Source organism: Centroberyx affinis, unplaced genomic scaffold (genome assembly GCF_046629955.1).
Source record: "Centroberyx affinis isolate AG114_WGS23_722 - 3 ecotype Tasmania unplaced genomic scaffold, CSIRO-AGI_Caff_v1 ptg005247l_1, whole genome shotgun sequence".
In the NCBI taxonomy this organism is placed as follows: Eukaryota; Metazoa; Chordata; class Actinopteri; order Beryciformes; family Berycidae; genus Centroberyx; species Centroberyx affinis.
Window position 1 is genome coordinate 213,976 of NW_027282612.1, and position 23,367 is coordinate 237,342.

A 23,367-nucleotide genomic window follows, 5' to 3' on the forward strand; every position below is an offset into this window, starting at 1 on the left:
CCCCCCGCCCCTGTTCTCTCGCCACCGTCATTGTGTGCGGTAATGAAGATTAGCCAGCCTGCCGCACACAATGGGGTCCCCCCGCATCCGGAGCGCAGACTCCCCTCAAATCCTGCCGCAAGCTGCCTAACCCCGGTGTAAAACCACTGTTGTCGCCGACCCCCCTCGGTCCACACACCCACCCGCCCACACACACACACACACACACACACGTGTTCCGGCACACGCGGCATAAATACATACACACACACACACACATAAACGTCCCGCATGCTCTCTGCACTCTGGCTTGTTGAAAGCAAATGGCTGAAATGTCCCCTGATTAGATTAGGCTGGTTTTGACAGCTGAGAGGGAGCGCTTGGCGACTCATACGCCGATAAACAGCAGCTCACCCAAATCCAGTTAAAGAGAGACAGAGATCCCCTCCCCAGCGAGCGCAACACGGCTCCAGTCGCCGGGATTATCCCCCCCCCTCCATGCCCTGCTATTCTCCTCTTCTCTCCATCCTCACACCCGCCCCCCCCCCCCCCCCCCAACATCATCCATCTTCTCCAGTCTCTAGATGCTGGCCTCTCTTTTTCCTCTTCTCTTCTCTTCTCTTCTCTTCTCTTCTCTTCTCTTCTCTTCTCTTCTCTTCTCTCCTCTTCTCTTCTCTTCTCTTCTCCTCTCCTCTCCAATCCCCTTCTTCTCCCCTCACCTATCCTATCCTCTACTTAATACCGGAACAAAGACATTTTCCACACTGTGTCACAAGCTATTTAGGTGGAGCAGCAAAGGTCTTTATATCCGGCGCACTTGTTGGATCCTTTCCCTAAGACCTCCTAAACGTCTTTATCACTCAAATGGTCTGCGGGAGATTTTCAGGAGTTCAGTCTGCTTCCTTATCAATCTACTTTGTGTCTTTGGAGGAGGATGTACACTGCAAACATCCAGCTTAATCTCATTTAGTCTCATATTTAGCCTTCAAATCTTATTTTTCAAGAGTGGGTGACTGCCAGTGAGGAGAGATAACTCCACTTGTTTCCAATGCAGTTTCACTTGTTTCAGGAATCTTCTAGAAATGAGTGTCAGTATGTTGAAACAAGTCAGAGTTAGGGTTAGGGTTACTATCATTACTGCATTACTATCAAGAAAACGACACTTGATTCTACAAAATTTCTTAAACAAGTTGATTTGCATTGGAAACAAGTGAAATTATCAAACCGCACTGGCAGATTTTTATTTTAAGAAAATTATGATTTTAAGACTAAATGACTTGTTTTGCAGTGGTAGGTTTGCAGCTTTCAATGCGGAAAGCATGATCTGAACTTAAATTGCAAATTATCACAAAACAAATGTCTAGCCATAACAACAATTATTCCTGCTAGTTTGGAATGAGTCAGTTAGTGTATTTGAAGCAAATGAAGAATCATATCTCAAACGCCATATATCCATTTTGGGAAATATAAAAAAAAATCATCAATGTTTAATTTGGTGTCTCTACAGTATAGATCTTGTCTGCTAAAGGTGTTATCATTTTGCAAAGGTGTTAACATTTAACAAATATCTCTTTTTTGAATGGAGTTCTTCCTATTGGCTGCCATAGCGTACCATTGGAAGTGAGAGGGGGGCGTCCCCGGCGTCGGAGCGTGAGGATGTGTGTTTTCTGTTGTGTCTGCTGCGGAGAAAGCGATGGGAAATGTCTTTCCGCTCCATTAAACAGAGGTCACCAGGTTTTTGCGCTCTTGAGTGCTCCATCATCGTTGGCTTTCCCGCTAGATGAAAGGTGCTTTGAAAATCCCCCGTCCGCACACAAAACACACAAACAGGCTTTGCCAAAAAAAAAAAAAACCTCACAGCACCTGAGGGCTTAGCGTGGAGATGTCTCGCCATTACCTCAAAATTACTGAAAATCTCTCATTGAACCTCGCAGAGAAGAAAGTGGTGCTAATATTATGTTAAAACCCCCTTTTTTTGAGCGACATAATGGTTAGAGGAACCATCCTGTGTGGGTAATAATCTCAGCCCGGTGTGTCAGTCAGCAGTCATGTCCTTCAGCGAGACACACCGAGTCGCTGGGAATGAGAGAATCAGCCTAAAATGTAAATCTTAAGCATTAAGTCCAAGACAACAAAATTGAATATGCTGCCCGAATATTGTCTCAAGTGCCCGACGTGTCTATTAGTGCACCCATCCAAACAAAAATTGACAGCGTGTAAAAAAAAAAGAGGTGTCAGGTTTACGACCAAAATGTGCATTATTCCGTCAAACTCCGTCAGCAAATTGTGATTTAACAACTCTCAATGTCTGTTATCAGCTGGAGGCCCGCGCCGCGTAAAAGCACCTCGAGGTGCTGCGTTGCCAGGCTTTGACGGAGAGCGGCTCAGATTATTACTGCGAGGCTAATGTCGTCTGATAAGGTCCGCGTGTGTAATTAAGCTGTTGCCGTGGCGCGTTATCTGGAGCCGGAGCTAGGTGAGGCGCCGCTGCCTGGAGAGATGGAGCTGTTAGTCAATGAGGAGAATGACTCAGTCCCCCGACTCTCTCTCTCTCTCTCTCCCCTGTCTCTCTCTCTTTCTTCTCCTCTCCTAATCTGCCACATAATTCTTTGCGTGTGCATCTAGAGGCGGGAAGACGCCGCCGCTTCGTCTTTTCACTCCTCGCATCCTCTGTCGCTCACACTCTTTCTCACTCCGTCCTTCAAGCTCGATCTCTCTCTCTCTCTTTCTCTCTCTTTCTTCTCCTCTCCTAATCTTTAACATAATTCTTTGCCTGTGCTTCCAGAGGGGGGAGGATGCCATTGCTTCCATCTTTCACCTTTCACACTCTCTCTCTCTCCTTTCCTTCTCAGACAAAGTAGCTTCATCTCTCACCTCTAACTCTCTTTCTTGCTTTGTTTCTCTGTCTCTCTCTCTCTCTGTCTCTCTCTCTCTCTCTCTCTCTCTCCCTCCCTCCTCTCCTCTGCTCCGTTGTTCCAGCCTCATCAGGGCATCAGGCGCCGTCAGATCCCTCCCGGCCAAACCCCGAACCCCCTGCCACTAGCTCCGCTGAGGATAGCGGGGCGACGCAAGGGCACTCCGCTATTCAGATCAGTGTCGAGGAAAATTAAGTGTTATCTCCCCAACCTCCCCCACCCCCACCCTTATACCCCCACCCCCCCCACCCCACCCCATCCCCCGTGTGGGCCGTAGGCAGGTCGCTCACTCAACTGGGATCCGCCGATGACGGGATGCTGCTCTCTGAGGGGCCTCAGCTCTGGGGCCCGGCTCTTAGCAAGTGCAAGGGAAGAAGCAAAAGGGCTTGGAGGGTGTGTGTGTGTGTGTGTGTGTGTGTGTGTGTGTGTGTGTGAATAAGAGGGGGGGCGGGGGGGGGTGCTGCTGTGTAAGTATTGCTCAGTGAAGCTATAGATTACCCTCTCTGTCAGCCACGACGGCCACCGCTGATGAGCTCCTGCGCGGTATCATTTCCTATCGATTACGCACTGCGACACACACACACACACACACACACACACACACACACACACACACACAAATACACGCACATACAGAGAGGCTGGTGGCTAGATGGCCCATGCCTCGGGCTACTGGTCATTTAGCTGTCACCTCAAAGTGATGGCTCGGCCAGGCTCACCGGATCAATGGTAGACACAGGTCCTATAACACACTACAGCGGCAGTGACACACACACACAAGTACACAAACACACACACACACACAATGTGAAAGCTTTCTGAATTCAGTTCCCACTCAAGCTTTACCTTCTATTATAGCGCCAAGTGAGTTGCTGAATCACAAATAACACTAACAGAAGCAACGGTAAAGAGATCGACTGGAATGTAAAGTGAAACTGTGTCCAAAAAAAAACAAACTCAACATAATCAGAAACGAGAGCTAGACATCTTTATGACCTTTGTAGTCCATATTTTTTCCCACTGGAGCCCTGATGTCGTGTCTGTTATGAAGCCAGCCAATGATGTAGCGATACCCAGAGGCGCTGCAAGGAATCCTGGGCCATCTCTGAAAAGATGTGACAATGCCCCCCACTCCCCCCCTCACCCCCAACCCCACTGCTTGTAACAATAGCGCAGCATCACCCCCTCCAGCTCGGGGGGCCCCTTTCAACCCCGCTAGCATCACCCGTGACTATTACTCACAGCACCTTGTCTCTATCACGCCATCTGTAAAAACTAAACACGATCATCCTAAAATTAATGAGCCATATCCACTCCATTACATTTAGCTGCTTAGTGGTGTTTTGGGCCTTCCTTTAGGGCGTTATGCATGCTCTTCTGTTCATATTTATAACCCAGGCTTTTTATTAGCGACGTAGCGGGGTGCTAACAGTCGGGAGGCAACCCGCGCTTTGATGGTGATGGCAGGCGGCTCCGAGCGGGCCAAATGTGAAGGGAGGTGACGGGGAGAGAGAGAGAGAGAGAGAGCGGCTGCCAGGTCGAGGTTTCCGGGTGAGAGAGAGAGAGAGAGAGAGGGATGGGGGGAGAGAGAGATGAGGGGAGAGTTGTTTTTTACCGAAAAGTACGGGGTGTGTGAAGGAGGGCTGGCTCCGCTGACGCCGCTCTCTCTCTCTCTCTCTGCCTGCTTGACTTTGTGAAAACGTGTCTCGCGATCAACGAACATTTGTCACACCTGCTGTATTTTAAGCCTCACTAACCCGAGGTGTGTTTTGCATACGTGATTCAGTGTGTGTGTGTGTGTGTGTGTGTGTGATAAACGTGTTTGCGCATGAACACGTTTCTGCGTATGTAGAGGAAAAGACATGCAGAGCGAGTTCTGTGTGTGTGACTGGGTATCACCAATTCACACATACTTTTGAGTCACTTTTATTCCCTTTTTATGATGATGATGATGATGATGATGAAGCCAAACCTCCTCCCAGGCAGGTAGACTGCTGCTTTTCCCTCCACAGCAGCCTGACCAGCCGGCCTGTCGGTGCAGCTCTGCCCCAAGGCTTTGTTGTGATAGCAGGAGCGGGTGAAATGTCACACAGCTCTTCGTTTGATGACCAAACACTGACACAGATAAGTTCAGGCCTCGGTCTAAACCCAGGAGCATTCACTGGTTATATACTTGGGGGGGGTTTCACTGGGGAAGAGGAACGGACTGGAGTAAAGGGAACTGAATTCGACTGAACTGGACTGAACTAAACTGGAACTTAAAGCATAACTCCAGTTCTTGACCTGGACCTTCATAATTTAGCATCACAGCAATTGATTCTGACCAAAATCATGTCAATGGCTTCACTATAGAGCTGCCATGGGAGTGTGGCCATGGGACACTCCAAAATTCAACCCCAAAAGCACTCACAGCATATCTTTTTCAGCATATTCAGGCTGAAAATGGTCAGTTATGCTTTGACTAAGCGGTACTGTGCACACCACATTAACCCCAATTGCAAGTGACATTGGCTTGGGCAAGAAAACTAATAGAAACTTTAATAAAATGAGCCAAGTGGAGGGAATACTCACCCACACTCAGTTTACCCACATTTTTTTATTTGTGAACTCAACCCAAATAATTAGTTAACCCATCTGTCCTGATATACATTTTGATGTAAGAAATTCAAAGGATGCAGTTAGAGCTGGGCGATATATTGTATAATATTGATATTGTGATATGAGACTAAATATTGTCTGGGATTTTATGGTAATATTGTGAAATAACTTAAATGTTACTTCTTCCTAGTCGTACAAAGGCTGCGCTACAGTAAAGGGACACAATTTTCTGAACTTATTAGCCTGTTCTGGCTGAGTAAAATGAACAATGATTGCCTTACCTGCTTCTCATATTCGCATTACTAATGATCTTTACTAATTTTCAAAATTTTCTTGTGTGTAAATATCTTATGAAAGCGGGAATACTCATCCCCAAAATACCGTCACATTATTGATATTGAGGTATTGAGTCTAAAATATCCTGATATTTGATTTTGTCAATATCGCCCAGCCCTAGGATGCAGTATAGTAAGTAGAATCTTACCGATCTTAGTGAAAGGAAAATTGGATTTTATTGAACCCAAAAGGAATTTTTTCTGCAATTCTCACTTCAGCAGGGTAGATGTTTAACGACATGGGGGCTTGAACCCGGGTTCTCCAGGTTTAGGATGGACTCCCTACTCACTATACAGTCCTGCTGCCCCGAAACAAGTATTTTGGAGGGGGGGTGGTGCTGGACCAGCCAGTGGATTGTCTCAGCTCTGCCTGGCTCGGGGCGAGGGAATCGTCCCGGAGCCTTTCAGGAAACGAACCCTGGCTTTGTGCGGAGCCAGTTGATGCTCAGCGCTCCAGATGGGCGTCTGTCCAAACAGAGCTGAAGCGGCCTGTTAGCGCTCCTTTATCTTGGCTATTGTGCGATGCTTTTGGCTCTTGACTCATAGCCCACACACACACACACACACACACACACACACACAGGCATACAGACACACAGGCATACAGACACACTCACTCGCATGTAGGTATACGCGCACACACTCACACACGTACACATAAACATACAGGTACTGGCATAATTACACTCACACATACACACACACAGCAGCAGCATCATAATTCCGTATATACACACACTCAGAGCAGCATAATTACGTATACACACACACACACACACACACACAATAGCATAATTACGCCTACTAGTAGAGTCACACACACACACACACACACACACGGGGACTAGCATAATTACACTCACACATAAACACACACACACGCACAGTAGCATAATTACGTGCACACATACACACACGCATACATATACATACACCCACACTAGCATAATTATGCACGCTGGTACTGACACACACACTAACACAAACACACACACACACACACACACACACACAGAAATCGCTGATCAACTGCATGACCTTCTCTCTAACAACGTTAATGTCACCACCCCGGGGGCGAGAGGAGGAAGGGCCGTGATGGAGTGATGGGAGGAAAGAAGGAGAGAGAGAGAGGGAGAGAGATGGAGAGAGAGAGAGATGGAGAGAAAGAGATGGAAAGAAAGAGGAATGGGCCACGGCAAGCACGATAAGCCATAGCCTAACCTGTCATCCTTAACCCCTCCTCCTCCACCCCAGCCCTGCCTCTGTCATCCTTATTACCCTGTCAAACATCATACACACACACACACAGACACACGCACACACACACACACACACACACATATGCACATACTAGTATATATACTCCCAGAACACTTCACCTCACACCTACATCCTAACACATCACTGTGGGTTGTAACCTAACATTTAGTGTGGCTGAACCCTCCTGTGTGTGTGTGTGTGTGTGTGTGTGTGTGTGTGTGTGTGTGTGTGTGTGTGTGTGTGTGCGTGCGTGCGTGCGTGCGTGTGTGTGTGTGTGTGTGTGTAGAGTTCAGGCCCGTGGCTAGCCCGCTGACAGGATCCTGTTACGCCAAATGTCACAGTTCCAAAAAGGATTCACCCCCCACTGAGAAAATGAAGTCAAGACCTCCCTCGCTCATTCTCCCTCTCCTCTCTCTCTCTCTCTCTCTCTCTCTCTCTCTCTCTCTGAACCTCCTTCACCTTGTCCCTCCATCCGCCACATCTCCTCCTTCTTCACCTTCACTCAGCCCCCCTACTTATCCGTTTCTATCCTCTTTTCCGCTCCCTTGAACTATCTCTCCCTCGCACACGCGCTCACCTTGGTTTGCAGTCCTCAGCGTTTTGCTGAATAAAGTCGCCTTTAACTGGCTGGTTTTTAGCGGATAATTAGTCCTCACCTTGGGTGGAGGGGACGGGGACGAGAAAGGAGAGGGTTGAAAAAGAGAGAGAGAGGGAGTAGAGTAAGAGAGAGAGAGAGAGAGAGGGAGGGAGGGTAGAAGGAGGAGGCGGGGGGTGAAAGAGAAAGGGGGCGATTTAGGAGAATCAATAGGGAGTGAGGCTGAAAGAGAGGCGATGGCGAAAATGAGTGAGAAAGAGAGCGATATGGGGGATGAGTGTGCGTGTGTGTGTGTGTGTGTGTGTGTGTGTGGACCATGTTGCGAACAGTGGAGGAGCCGCCACTCTATACCTCATGGGTCAGCGCATGTTATTCCCTTCATCATCTCTCGATGCCTTCAATATTTAATTGTGCTCCGAAACAAGAAATAAAAAAAAACACACTCTCACTTAATTCGATTCACGATTCAGTGGCTACAGCCATCAAGGAAACAGTAGGGACCTCTCAGATAGCGCATGAAAGAAATAATTTTATTTTAAAAGCCTCCACAGAAAAAAAAAAAAAAAAACATGTAGGCGTGTGCGACGGGGGGAGGTTAGGGGGGGTGAAGAGGCACGGCGCATTATCTTTGCCTCTCTCACGCTAGATGTGGTCTCGAGGAGCTTTTTAATTTGATGTCAGTATGCAAATACTGTAAACAGTCAGAAAACAACTCGAAAATCCCTTTTTTTTTTCCTAGAAGAAGAGGACTGAGAGGAGAAAGCGTACTCCCTTAGCAACAGACTCCCCCCCTCCAAAAAAAAAAAAAGTGCCGTTTTATTTTTAGAAGGTGCAAACAAGGAAGGGGTGGGAGGGAGGGGGGGGGGGGGGTTGTAAGATTGTAAATGTCTCTGATGTGTTCAGTCTGTACAACCTTATTCCTGATAATGGAACTAGCTACTCTGTCTGTCAGTGCCTATTTACACACAAATGAAGTGGCTAGTACCACGCGCCCAGTGGAGCTGCTAGCCTCCATCTCAGCTGTCAAAACGGGTTAGTGGCTACAAGCGAAACACAACGATCCCCGGGATCAAACCGCCGCTGTCCGTTCAAACATAATAGCTTCATCCTCGGACTCGGAGCGCCTCTTTTCCCCCCTCACAAGCTCTCGACTTAGAACGGCGCCGGCTTGTTGTGAAGTAATAGACTTCTCAGGATGCCGGTTCACACAAATCGGGGATGCGGCCTTTTATTTGCCCCACGGAGAGAGAGAAGTGTTTGGAGTAATAGGAACGAAGCGGACCATAACTACAGCTGAATAAATCTTCCTATCTGGCTCAGTGGAACGCGGTGCACGCATGGCTTGTCAAAGCTCTATAAAATGTTGTTTGATAGGAGTTCTGTTCAGTTTAGGCCTTCTCCTCCGCTCTCCTCCGCTATCCGCCGTCTTTCCTTCGTTCCGCACTACAGCGGTTGCAATCAATCAGTGTGTAATCAGCCGTCTTGCAAGAGCTGCCAGGTAATCCCGGCTGTCTTGGTGGCCGTGTGTGTGTGTGTGTGTGTGTGCTCGTGACAGCTGGCAGAGTTGCTAAGTTGCCTGTCTGGGTGAGCGGACGACACCATGCAGATTCTCTCTCTGAGGCGTGTAAAGACATATCAGAGGATCTAGTGCTTGTTGAGATTGTCAAGTGGGATTTCATTTAGAGCTGTTGGTTCAGAACAAGGATGAGCATTTTCAACTCAGCAGCACAAATGCAGTGCGTGTGTGTGAGTGTACACTACCAGTCGAAAGTTTGGACACACACATTTTCTTTATTTAATTATTCAGTGACCAAAAAAGTGTTAAACAAATCAAAACTATCTTATATTTTAGATTCTTTAAAGTAGCCGCCCTTTGTCTCGATGGAAAGGCAAAGGCTTTGGAAAGAAATTCATACATAGGCATCAACTTCTCTATTTATATTTGTCTAAGAAACAAATTTCAAGCATTTAAGCATAAGCCTTTAGTTCAAATTGGCTTTAAGATCATGAAAACAGTACATTCAATCAGGTGTGTCCAAACTTTTGACTGGTTAGTGTATTTCTGTGTGAGCATAGATTGTCTAAATTGAGATTTAATCCCATCTCTTCTCCCCTTCTCTCTCTCATAGACCTGTCTAGAACTGGAGCGCTACCTGCAGACGGAGCCCAAGCGTCTGTCGGAGCTCTTCGACCAAGACCTGGACGGCCTCCTCACCCCGGCCTACCTGAAGGAGGACAGCGAGGAGGAGCTGTCGGACGCCCTCCTCCCCAGCCTACCCGGCCTCCCCGAGCCCCCCAGCCCACCCCCGGCGCTCCTCTGCCCCGCACGGAAGAACCTCCCCTACCTCAAACCCAAGGGTCAGGGGCCGGAAGGCGCGGAGGGGACGGAGGGGGTCCACCAGGCCCAGCTGAGCGCCGTCACCTCCCTGACGCCCCCCTCGTCCCCGGAGCTGGGCCGCCACCTGGTCAAGCCCAGCCAGACGCTGACGGCCTCGGCCGACGGGACGCTCACCCTCAAGCTGGTGGCCAGGAAGGTGGGGCTCAGCGCGGCCCGGCTGGTGGCGGCTCACGCCCTCCCCGTCCGGGTGAAGGACGAAGAGGAGGGGGCGGCGTGTGTGATCGGGGTGGGGGAGCTACCGGAGAACAAGAAGAGGATCCACCGCTGTCAGTTCAACGGCTGCAGGAAGGTGTACACCAAGAGCTCCCACCTCAAGGCCCACCAGAGGACACACACAGGTGAGAATTAGACAGATATAGTGATTATTAGTAGTAGTAGTAATTGTTGATGTTGTAGTTGGAGTAGTAGTAGCAATAGAAGTGGTAGTAGTGGTAGGATTAGCAGTGGAAGTAGTAGCAGTAGTAGCAGACGTTGTGGTAGTACTAGTAATAGAAGTGGTAGTAGTAGTTATAGAAGTAGTAGTAGTAATAGGAGTAGTAGTAGTAGTAGTAGTGGTGGTACTAATAGTAATAAAGGTAGTGGCAGTAGCAGTAGAGCAGTGATAGTAATAGAAGTATTAGTGGTGGTAGTAGTAGTATTGGTAGTAGTAATAGAAGTAATAGTAGTAGTAATAGCAGTAGCAACAGTAGTAGTATTGGTAGTAGTAGTAGTAACAATAGAAGTAGTAGAAGTAGTGGTAGTAGTAGTAGTAGTAGTAATAGAAGTCGTAGTAGTAGTTATAGCAGTACTAGCAGCAGCAGCACTACTACTAGTAGCAATAGTAGTAACAATAGAAGTAGTAGTAATAGAAGTAGTAGTATCAGTACTAGTAGTAGTGCTATTCGTAACTAAGGTATCAGTAGTAGTATTCCCCATTAATCACTGTTTATTTTTTCAGTTGAGGCTTTCCAAAAGCTTAATAAGACAAATTCACAAACAACTCAGGTTTTGTAAATATTGCATTTTGGAATAAAATATTCCATTTCAGTAATGCATTTATTTCCGTTCAAGCTGTCATATGCGCCAGTGGTGTTTTCTTAAAGTCTCAGCCACTCAATCAGACATGCATACTATATGGGACAGTATGCTTCTGGAGTTCCTTTGGTCTATGAGGAGAAATAAATAGTGTTGGCACTTCTCTACAAGATAAACAGAGATAGAAAATATGGCTTGTTTTTAATATTTTCAGTATGGATTGGTGGCATCATCAACACTTATTTCCATCAGTTTGTGTGAGCATCTATCTATCTATCTATCCATCCATCCATCCATCCATCCATCCATCATTCTGAATTTCTAGATAACGTAACTTGAGATAATTGAGTAAAATCCACCTGCTTTGCTTTTGGAACAAGTACAAAATGTGCAACAGAAAATGATAAGAAATGCACAAAAAAAATCCCTATAATCTTTGGTACAGCCTTCTGCTCGGTCCCCTTAGTGGCATGTGGATATATTACCAAGTAAGATAAAAATGTGATGATTTACGAAAACCCAGCTCCCCTATCTTACTCTTTCCACCTAAGTACAGCTGTGTGCCAAACCAGGACGGACCCTCCTTGTCAAGGTTCTTCTCAAGCAGGACGGGGGGAGGGGTGAGGGGCCATAACTCTCCCTCTCTTCCATCTCAATCCCAAACCACTCAGACCCCTGTCGGCAAGCTGTCCTCCGTCTGAGTAACTGCACAGTGATGGATGAATTGACCTGGATAGGCCGCCATTTCCCCGTTTTATTTCAGGCCTTCCCGTCCTCTACGCGTTCTATAAGTCTAGGTCAGTGGTTCTCAGTCTGGGGTCGGAGCCCGTCTGAGGATCGCAAGATGATTTTCCTTTTTTGGGGGGAGGTCATAGGATCATTTCAAGACCATGAAAAAATATATTTTGAATATAAAAAAGTTTATGTTTATAATCTTGGTGAGGAAGCAGCTCTTCCTGTGGGATACTGCCTCAAGGCTTCCTCCAATAGTGAATGAAGCAAAATAACTGGAAAAGGGAAAATAGAAGCCATTGGTTGGTATTGCAGTGCCATTCTGTATGTGTAGGGTTAGGGTTAGGCACCCTTTTGCTTTCGGATAGTATTCACAACAAGCATGTTTAGTGTTCCCTCCTTTAGTTCGGTTCGTTTGGGCAGGTGAGAACGATGCCTTTCAGACATGGGTGGCACCAAATAATGGCACCGAGACTCCTGAAAATGCGAGTCTCAGTCCTCCTCCAAGTGAACTGTGGTGCGGTTCATTAGGAGTGAGAGCGTAACCATACCAACTATGTGAAACGACCCCAAAACACAAGGTGTTATGGGTGTAAGCAGACAGATGTTGACATCTGATAGCTAGCAATTCCTCATGGTTGGAAAGCCTAGAGATAAAGCCTAGCCACAAAACAAACTGAGGGGACTGCAGTCTAGACTGATGCTCATATTCAACTGTTCTTAACTATGAACAGCAGAGAAGGTCAATTACAACAAGGATTGCAGACAAGTGCATTGTGCTTAGCTACAGGGACTGGAGTGGGATTTGTTTTGACTCCCCACTGCCACCAGAATCTCTAACCTGGCAGGATGACAGGTGACTAAAACTCTGTCCAATAAACAAGCCACTTGTGAGTCCATGTGACTTTTGTTTACAAGCCCTGGTTTGCTTGTGATTGGGCAGTGTGACCTAAACAAACCAAAATGCAAAAATGCAACAAAGTAAACTTGTCAACTGTGGTTCGGACCAAGGAAAACAAACTGTAGGTGTGATGGCACCCTGAGAGGTGAGCACCACAGGTTTAGGTGTCAAGCCGACTGTGGAGCAGAGGGCACTGAGATGCCATCATTGATTTCCCCGGTGTGACTCATCTACAGCCCCTGCGACCGCAAACTCCACGCCAACTGGGCCGGCTCAGGGAGAGCGGTGGCCCTGATGCAGTCCAGTCATAATGCCCATATGGGTAGAGCATGGCACTAACACTGCCAAGGTTAAAGGTGCTACATGTAGCATTTTGTATTTTTCTAAATTAACTATTTCCCATAACCCTGTTGCTTTCTGTTACAAAGAAGATGTTGCTGCTTGTCCCCCTCCTCCCTGTTGTCACTCCATTTGTTTTTAAGAGCAAGAAGAAGGATAAGAGCCAATAACAGTCCTTGATAACAGCCAATATGCATTCCAATGAGGTAAACTAATGTGAACTAAGTTGAAACTGAACAGAATAGTGGAACTGGAATTAAGTTGTGTCTTAAAAAGTAAAACCACTTCATCTTTTGTGTCATAAAGCAATCTCTCTTTGTGCTGTAAATAAATCCAGCAGATTTCCAGCTAAATCCGACCCAGTGGCACGTAGTATAAAATACAGTGTAGAGGCTGCCAATCTTCTCTTCTTCTTTACAATGGTCCCGTTTGTTTCCGCTAATTATGCTAATGTCTTCAAATGAATGCGGTAATGATTTATTGATGTTAAAATGCGACACGTAGCACCTGTAAGGGTTCCCTTCCCTCCTTCCTCTGGCGCCCCCCATGCTAAACGTTTGCTCCCATGGTACTAAAAGGTGCTTTGGATAAAAGCATCCAGCAAATGGCATCTGCTGTGTTATTGAAAATGGGAAGTGACAAAGGAGGAAATGTAGACATAAAACGATAAAAGAAAAACACAAAAGCCAGAGAGAAGGCATGAGAAGGGAAGAGGATGACGCAGAGTGAAACAAAGAGTAAATGAAGACAGAAGAGGGGAACGGGGGAGGTACGGGAGAAAGACCCTCTTCAGAAAAAGACAGCAGTGCCACAGGCTCCCCCATTCACTGAGCCATTATCCCGACAAGTTTAAAGATGTCATTACTCAAATCCTCTTTTTCTTAGTTGTTATTTCCATAAATTACCGACGGAGAAAAGGCTATGATTTAATCTGGAATTAGACGGGCTGAGTTGAAATGACAGTGCCCCGTAGAGCTTTTTGTGAATAGGCTTATAGCAGATAAGGAATGGCACAATTAGATTTTGGGCAGGGTGAGGGAACGGGTAAAACACGAGGCCCGTTGGGTTATTCTGCCTTCTCTCTCTTTCTCTCTCTTTCTCTCTCTCTCTCTACCTTTCTTTCCCTATCAACCTGCTCCCTCCCCATGTTCCTATCTCTGTCTGTATGTATGTCTCTCACTCATACTCCTCTCCCTTGCCACTATCTCTCTCTCTCTCTCTCTCTCTCTCTCTCTCTCTCTCTCTCTTTCTCTCTCTCTCTCTCTAGGTGTCTCTCCCTCTATCTCATTCATTTTTCCTCTGTCAATTTGCTCCCTCAGTGCCGTCTCTCTGTCTCTCTAACATACTTTATTTCTTTATCAGTTCCCCCCTCTATCATTTTTTTCTCTCTCAATCTGTTTCTCCTCTCTCTCTCTCTCTCTCTCTCTCTCTCTCTCTCTCTCTCTCTCTCTCTCTCTCTCTCTCTCTCTCTCTCTCTGTCTCTCGCTCATCAGTGAGACTGAAGTGGTAGTTGTGGGCAGGGGCCTATAAAGCGTTCTCCAAGAGCCTCCCTAATGACCTCAGAGACCTGGATGCCCTGGTTCAGCTCCAGCTAATGGAGGGAATGCAATTAACTTCAACACTGGCACCTGAGAGGCTGGGGCGAGTGTGTGTGTGTGTGTGTGTGTGTGTGTGTGTACGTGTGTGTGTGTGTGTGTGTGTGTGTGTGTGTGTGTGTCAGGGTTAGGAAGTAACAGATTACACTTAATGGGATTACAGTGACTCAAAAAACACCCAGTTATCAGATTACAGATGCTTTTGAGAAACATGTGATTGCTTATTGGATTACGCCAAAAAACATTTTTAAAGGGAAAAAGCATTTAGATTGTGAAAGCATCATTCTGCATAGCTTGAAATGGGTGAATGGTGTCAGCTAATGGGGATCCTATTAAAGAATACAGAATATAATAATGGTTTAAAATCATTTTAGATGACAATAACACTATCCAAATTACAGTCGGTAAATCAGAATAAATAATCCACTTAACTTCATAATCTATGTATTTTACAGGCAAAGTAATCCAAAAGTAACAGAACATAATCAGATTATGTTACTGAGTTCGGGCTAATCCAGTGGATTAGGATACTGATTGCCATTTTAAACTGGCAATTAGTAATACGCTACATTGCATTTTGAAAGTAACCTTGTCGATCCTGTTTGCTTGTGCCAGTGTGTGTGTGTGTGTGTTTGAGAAGGCGAGTGTGTACCTGCTCTACTTGCCTGTTTGTACGAGGGCATCTTCAGGGAGAGGAAAGAGGAGGGGGGGGGGGTTCAGTTGCTAGGCGACGGGGGGCAGCGTATCGTTGGAGGAGTCGGTAGCCGAGTGGTTATGTACTGCTGCAGGCTCTGGTCTCTCAACCCACCGCCCCCCCCTCCACCCCCCACCCCACCCCGCCCCTTCCTCCCCTTGCCCCGTACAGCTCTACGGTTACCGTCGCTAGGCAACTGCCTCCGTGCTCTGCCAGCGTGCACGGTAATTGGCCGGTGGCATGGCAGCGTGCCGTTGCCAGATCCAGCCAGCTGCACTGACTACTGCCTCCTCATGTTTCACCCCCCCTCCACTCCCCCCACCCCGCCCCCTCGCTCCCGTTGCTAGGCAACACAGTCAGGCATCCCTGCCTCCCGGGAATTTCATTGGCCAGAGCCGGATGGCCCAGACCTGCTGCTCTGGGTGTTTCTGGGAAGTGAGGCACTATGGAGGGATACGTGTCCACAATGAGGAGCATGTATGGATGGATGGATAGATGGATGGATGGATGGATGGATGGATGGATGGAGGGGCAGAGGGATCACTTCTCTGCCTCTAACCTAGGGATGTAGAGGAGGGCATTATTATTTGTTGATTAGAGTTAACCCCTCTTTTACCTAAATACAACATAAATTCACTGCACACATAGTAAGCATATAGTGTCAAACTGATGTGATATTAAGATAGTGTCTTTTCTGGAAAAAAAAATATAATTCATAATAACTAAATTCATTATTTTCTTAAAGTATAATTGATTTTTGTTTTGTATTATATTGGTGGTTGTTTGCCATATGAAGATGGCTGACTGGGATTCATAGTTTCCCCACCTTTTTATTCACCAGCTCATCACTGCTCAGACCTACTGCCCCTGTTTCTCACCATCAAACCTTACATGGCTCCTGCTAATGGACAGAGTGCTTTGTAACATGGCTGCTCACTGAGCATGTTTGATAGAAATAGCTTCAGCAGGTCATGTGTTGGAAGATGGTTTTTTTTTTTCTTGTTTGGCCTGGCTTGTGCAATTCTGCATTGCATCTAGGACAACTTTGCTAAGAAATCTTGCTATTTACTTGATGTTAGTTGCATTTGACACACTGAATAAAATCAGAAAAACAAAAGACAGTTGTGAAAATGTGAAATCGCAGTGTGAACTTCTGCAGTTTCCAAATCACAGAGCCTGCAATTAATTGCTTAAGAGAGAGGAGCATCCAAAATAAATTTCTAAACAAGGTGTTTTCGTGCTGCATGAATCAAATCCATGAATCAAAACCTTGATTTCTATTTTTAACAAAATCACTTTTCTTTAAACACTTTTAAAGTTTTAAAAAATGTATGACAAGAAAAACGTACGATATGAATTGCAGTTTAAGTCACAATTGCAATATTCTGTCAAATAATCGCAATTAGATCTTTTTTGTCAATATCTTTCAGCCCTAATCCATTTCATGAATCTGCAGACAACAAATGTGATTTTCCTACAATGCAGTTCAGGGGCCTCATGCTTAACTTGGTTTAAGTCTCTTTGAAAGTGTGAATGCCGATGTGTGGATGCCTTGCAATGTGGGACAGATAATAGCATCAAAGCGGACGACTGCTCTCTTTACACAGGCAGTCTTGTCTTGTCTTTAGTGTTGATCAAGGGCCTTTAATAATCAAATTCAACAAATTAAGCCAGTTTTTTTTTGTGTTCAAGCTGGGCCGGTCAGTGTGTCAATGTGACTGTATTCAACAGCGAGCGCTGGTCCAGATGGGATGTGACTGATGCAGGTGACATCCTTAGAGCCGGACGCAGCTGGCAGATTGTAGTTCCTTGCCATTATGCCGTGTGACTGGCCTAATTATCACCACCCCTCCCCTGCCGGCGTATCTGCAGCCCTCTTTCCCTTAATCCACTTCTGCTGCACTCTTCTCTCTCTCTCTCTCCCCCCTGTTCTCATCTCAACTCCTCTTCTCTCTCTCTCTCATCCACCTTGCTCGCCCTCCTCCCCCCCCTAATCCCCCCTTCTCGCACTCGCGCTCTCTCTCATCTTCTCCCTCTTCACTTCTTCTCTCGCTCCACTTCTCTCTGCCCTCCACTCCTCTTCTGCGTGTTCAGCAAGATTGGAGACCAGTGGGAGCTTCTCCGTCTCTGTGTTAAACATCGCCTTGCTCTCTCCCCAACCCCTAAAAAAAAAGAGAGAAAAAAACGGGGCAAAGGGATCTTTATCAGTGAAATGGAATGCAAACTGCAATGGAATGGCAATATACAGCATATCTATTGAATAAAATCCCTGCTAAAAGACATTGTATTGCATGAATACATATATTATAGTTTATACTGTGCATGCATGTTGCATCCTATATCACACAGCAACTTTATGGACAGCTCATGTCTCGGTTTCAGTCAATGCATCGCATATTCAAACAATAATTTGGTTTCACACTGCACAAAATCTCCATCTTAACAAGTCATTTAGTCTATTATTGAGTCCAAAAGTCATAATTTTCTTAAAATAAGTTAAAAAATCTGCCAAAGGGGTTTACTTGTTTCCAATGCAAATCAACTTGTTTCAAGAATTTTGTAGAATCAAGTGTCATTTTCTGGATAGTAGTGCAGTGATCTGCCTTATTCTGACTTGTTTCAACATACTGAGACTCATTTCTAGAAAATTAGAAAAATTAGCGGTATCTCTCTTGAATTTTTATTTTGGTTTAAGAAAAATAAGATTTGGAGGTTGAATATGACACTAAATGACTTGTTAAGATGGACCTTTTTAATGATGATGACGATGAAATGAATGAACACATAAGGTTTCAGCATGAGAAATATATTCTACATCAATATCAAACAACTGATCCATCAGGGCTTTTTATGACCTCTGGATGCTCTGGTGCATCTGCTCGTACAATTGCTAGTTGGAGTAGTGACAAACAGAAGCGTGATTGGTTTATGAGTGATGAAACAGGTGTGTGTGTGTGTGTTTCATCCCCAGGTGAGAAGCCGTACAAGTGCTCGTGGGAGGGCTGCGAGTGGCGATTCGCCCGGAGCGACGAGCTGACGAGGCACTACCGCAAACACACCGGCGCCAAGCCTTTTAAGTGTAACCACTGTGACAGGTCTGTCAAAACACAATGCTCTCTCATTTTCTCTCCCTTATGTGTGTTTTTTTTCCCCATTTTCCGAGGGTTATTTGAAGTGCTGATACTGGCACGGTAGGGTATGTTTTTCCGTTGTGTTTTCGTACGCAGTTTGGTTCAGTAAGGAAATGCTAGAAGATGCTGGTAACACGCCCAAACGTGTTTGGTACTGACCCACTTTTAAAGGGTGCTGGCAGGGTTACAATGCACTGCAAACACCAACAAACTTGTTCAGTTATGTTATCTTGTATCCAGACTTATCAAGCTTATTTTAGGATTATTTTTTTTTTGTGAAATCGTCTTACCACACTGGCAGATGATTTTACCAATTTCAGCAAATTTGACTTTTTTTTTAGGATAATGTAACTTGTTTCAGGACATTTAACTTACTTTACTTTTGCTTGTAAAAGTGAAATAGTCATTGTTTTATGATGATTTCTTGAAAGAAGTCATATTGGCATGTATCAAGTGAAATTTGTTGAAACTAGCAAGATTATCTGCCAGTGCAGTGAGATATTTTGACAAAAAATCTCATGAAATAAGCTTGATAGATCTCGAAACCAGTTAAAACCACTTGACAACTTTGCAGTGCAATGCAAGTCTAAACCTGCACAGTCTTTCAATGGAAAACCAAAGGGTGCGATGCCACAGCATAGTAAGCATAGTACAGCATAGTAATTGTGCAAAGGAACAACCGCACCTGTCTCCTCTCAAGGTGACACATGGCCTTTGATTGGAGGCTGCTTCAACACTGGCACAGAAATGACCGGTTTATTCACTGCTTAATACTAGTGCTAAACGGCTCAGCCAAAGCACTGCTGCCTCGCATAAAAGAGGAAATGTGTGAAACGGTAGTACAATCCATTAGTGCTCTACTGCACTACTAACCATCACTGGTATGGAAAATTAATTAGGTACAAGCCAGAATTTATTTGACCATCTAAATTTTATAACCATCTTATACCTTCACAAAGTTCTTGAAGTGTTTTTACTTTTAGTGGGAAATTAAGGTTGTTGGAACTTTCTGATGTCGCCATGACCCAAAATGACCAGTAGAGCATCAGAGTAAAAACTAGAAGGGCACTCGGAGAGCGCAGACCTCCGCCAAGGCCAATAGTCCAGTCTTCTATGACAGTGGTTCTCAACGTGGGTTCCGGGGACCACCAGGGGTCCTTGAGGGGGTTCCAGGGGGTCTCCAGCAAATTGATGAATTGTTAAACATCACCATTATTTCATTTACAATAAGTTAATATGATTAAAGAATGTAGAAGAATGAACATTTTACATAGTTTCACTGTTATCTCTCTATCTACTCTACAGATAGTCATGAAATTCTGGACTATATCATATCTAAAAATAAAAATATTCTCAGATTTAGGTCCGAGAGACAAAATCTCATCAAATGGGGCCTTTGGCTCTAATGTGAGATAAATTAGGGGTCCATGATATGAAAAAGGTTGAGAACCACTGTTCTATGATATGCAAATGTGCAAGCACAACCAATATACGTATCCGCTCCAATATTTTAATGGCTTCTTCCTTGTACCATGCTACACCCTTCCACGAAGTTTCACGAAAATTGGGCCAGTAGTTTTTCCGTAATCCTGCTGACAAACAGACAAACAAACAAACAAACAAACGGCACCGAATACATAACGTAACATAAGGTAACAATGTTTTCCATCCTTGAGATGCATGTGAAAAGTGAAAAGTCACTTATTCAGATAATCACAATGTAAACAAAGATAACAGTGGGAGGACAGTGTTTCCACGGGGGCGGGGGGGCATACATAAAGCATTGGGGCTTTGATGGCCACATTTACTGACAGCGTCATGGTTTTCAAAGGAATTCTGGCATGAATTTGTCACATATCACCCCCCTCTTTTCTACCTTTACTTTTACTCTATGCTTTGTGCTGTCTTACAAAGCAGAAAAGATAATAGGAATCTTAAACTGAGATGTAGAGGCACCTGGCCTTGTCACTTTGATGAGACGATCTGAGACTGTGGTTACACTTGTCCTTTCAGTGCAGCTTTTGTGGCTGAATGCCCAAGATCAGATACAGTATGTGCGTCCAGACTTAGCCTGTGATTAGATTTAATGTTCCTGCACAATATTTACAGGGAAAATGCTGTTTGGTGCAAGAGAGAGCCTTCTGAAGATGCTTTTAATGGTGTAGACAGTAAGATCCAATCATGGAGCGTACAGACCTGACAGTTAATGCGTCCTGGCGTGATCAGATGCTAAAAGTTGCATTAAAAATACAAGTGTAACCACAGTCTGCGATCATTTTGCCTGTGACTCAGCCTCTTAATTAATAGCCTTGGCCGCTATTTATTACTGAGGCAAAGCAAAATGTTAATTTGTCAGGTCTACTTAAATGTGGCTCCACTGACAAAGTCATCAAGCCTTCGGTGGCCATTATTAGCCATAAAAGATCAGCTCACATTTAAATTATTCTTCCCTGTCTGTGATCCGGCCCTCACTGACACCTCCGGGACCTCCGAGGAATATTGTCCATTATTCAGTGTGTATAAGAGAGTGTATGTGTGTGTGTGTGTGTTTTGTGTGTGAGTGTATGTGTGTGTGCGAGGCAGCAGAGGGCCATGCCGTGTCAACTTAATCAGGTCTCAGCTGGACAGACTGTAAATACAGTGCGCCTCCCCCCCCTATTTCCCACCTTCCCCACCACCAGACCCCCTGCAGGCGCCTCCCTAATTCGGGCCCACCTCTGTCATGTGTCACACGGCCCCCAGCCCCTCCAGACACACCCCACCCCCCACCCCACACACACACACACACACACACACAGCACCTCCCCGACACCCTGCTGAGATGAAGGAAGAGGGAAACAGGGGAGACAGAGAAGAAGGGGTGGAAGATTGAGGAGGGGGGTGGGGGGGGGTGGGGAGGGTGAGGAGGAGACAGACCCGCGGTGTGCCAGCTGGTGTCGTGCCCCCGAGTCGTGAGTCATACTTTACCATCTGTCTCGCCGAGCACACACACACACACGCACACACACACACACACACACACGCACACACACACGCACACACACACACACACACACCTCCATAGCCATTCATTAATCCCACATGTGCATATTCACATGCACACACTCATGTACACACACACACACACACACATATGCAGGTGTGACAGGGAGACAGATGACTGGTGGCTCATCACAATGTAACTCCCCCCTCTTAGCCAAACACTGATTCATCCAGACATCTTAGACAGGAGCCTCTGTCTCAGTGGAAACAGCCAATCTGAAACTCGTGTCAAACAGAAAAATCAACAGTTGTACAACTGCTAAAGGGACTTTGAATGTAATCCAGGGCCTCCCAAACAAGGGCTCTATGTACTCATTCTTTTTGGCTTGCCAGAGAGATCCAAGGAGAGTGATAAGTGTAATATTTTGGTGTATTTTGAATTAATTTGGATAGTCCAATGTTTATACTGAGCTAAATATAAGCATTTACATCTAACCCTAACCCTAAATTCAAATTACCCCAAATCACTTCCTAGTGACACATTATAGTCACTTGGTAGGAAGGTGAGTATCAACATTGTACTCTCCAAATAAAGTGTGACCTTAATTTTATTTGAGGAATGATTTCAAGATAAATTGCTAATTATAAGGAATATTAGCAAACCGCATGATGATTTAAAGCCAGTTGGCCCACCAGCCTGCTGCAGTCCATGAAGAATCCATGAAGAACTGTCGTGGTTTTACATATACATGGAACAACAATATGTCCTATACTTACTCTGGGTAAAATTAAGAACCTATGATGCTTGAATGATGCCTAACTTCAATCTAAATGTATGGAAACTGGGCTTAGACAGATTCTTCAGGCCTTCTCCCTTCTGGAAACAACATTCAGCACCCTATTTCAGTTCTTTCTTAAACATTATTCAACAGAACCAAGTTAGTATACTGTAACACAAGCCAATGAACTAAAAGAGAGCAACACTTGATTTTTCCCCAAACACTTTCTCTTGAAGGAGCAAAGCTGCAGCATTAGTTCAGCCAGCATGCAATAGAAAAGCAGGTCTTTTACAGTGTCTACATCTGTATGCATACATGCATGGAATAAACAAAACATCAGCCAAAAGCCTGCGTTATGTCAGTTTGTGGCAATCAGGTTAAAGTAATCAAAGATGTTTAAAACCCTCGCGGAAAAATAGGCCACTGTACTTCCAGAGCAATTTCATTTTTCACTCGGCAGCTACGCCTCAGCAATTCCACGAGCCTGATTTCAGATGAGATGCTTCGATTCATCTAATTTAGCTATCGTTTTACAGCACATGTTTGTGTGCTTTCCCCCCCCCCCTTTCCACTCTGTTTCAACAGATCCATCTGCAGGCTCTCTAGTTATTCATGGCGCAGCTGAAGTCATTAGGAGTGCTGCTGAAAACGCTGATTATGAATTAGTTACACATATACTAATTGCGTGTGCATTAGTGGCTCGGCACTCACTAGCTAACAGCAACATTTAGCTCTATCGACAAAACAAACTTCTTTCCTCTGGAATGGTAACACGCTAACAAGCTCTCGTTCTCTCTCTCTCTCTCACTCTCTCTCTCTCTCTCTGCCTCTCTTTTCGTTGCAGGTGTTTCTCGCGGTCGGATCACTTGGCGCTGCACATGAAGAGGCACATCTGAGGAACTGGAGAGAGGTCAGCGGGAGTGGAGGAGAAGAGGAGAAGGGGATGGAGAGGCGGAGGGGAAGAGCGAGACAGAGAAATCATCTGCAGAAAAACAACACCATGGACGTCGTCATTGTGCACAGAGGAAGAGGCAGGGCCGATGGTATATACACTTTGGACTCAAGAAGTACCACATTTGGCCGTTCTGGACTCGAGGGAGAGGCGGTGGCACCACGCGGA

General features: G+C 45.5%; 1 protein-coding gene across 1 annotated transcript in view; it reads left to right on the forward strand.

Annotated features, from left to right (window-relative positions):
• Nucleotides 1-23,143, forward strand: part of LOC139667012 (Krueppel-like factor 7) — a 35,305-nt gene extending 12,162 nt beyond the window's left edge. Inside the window, exons 2-4 of the mRNA XM_071546385.1 lie at nucleotides 9,812-10,418; nucleotides 18,327-18,450; nucleotides 23,092-23,143. Coding sequence (XP_071402486.1) covers nucleotides 9,812-10,418; nucleotides 18,327-18,450; nucleotides 23,092-23,143 — 783 coding nt within the window. The remainder of the gene's footprint in view (nucleotides 1-9,811; nucleotides 10,419-18,326; nucleotides 18,451-23,091) is intronic.
• Nucleotides 23,144-23,367: the final 224 nt, after the last annotated feature.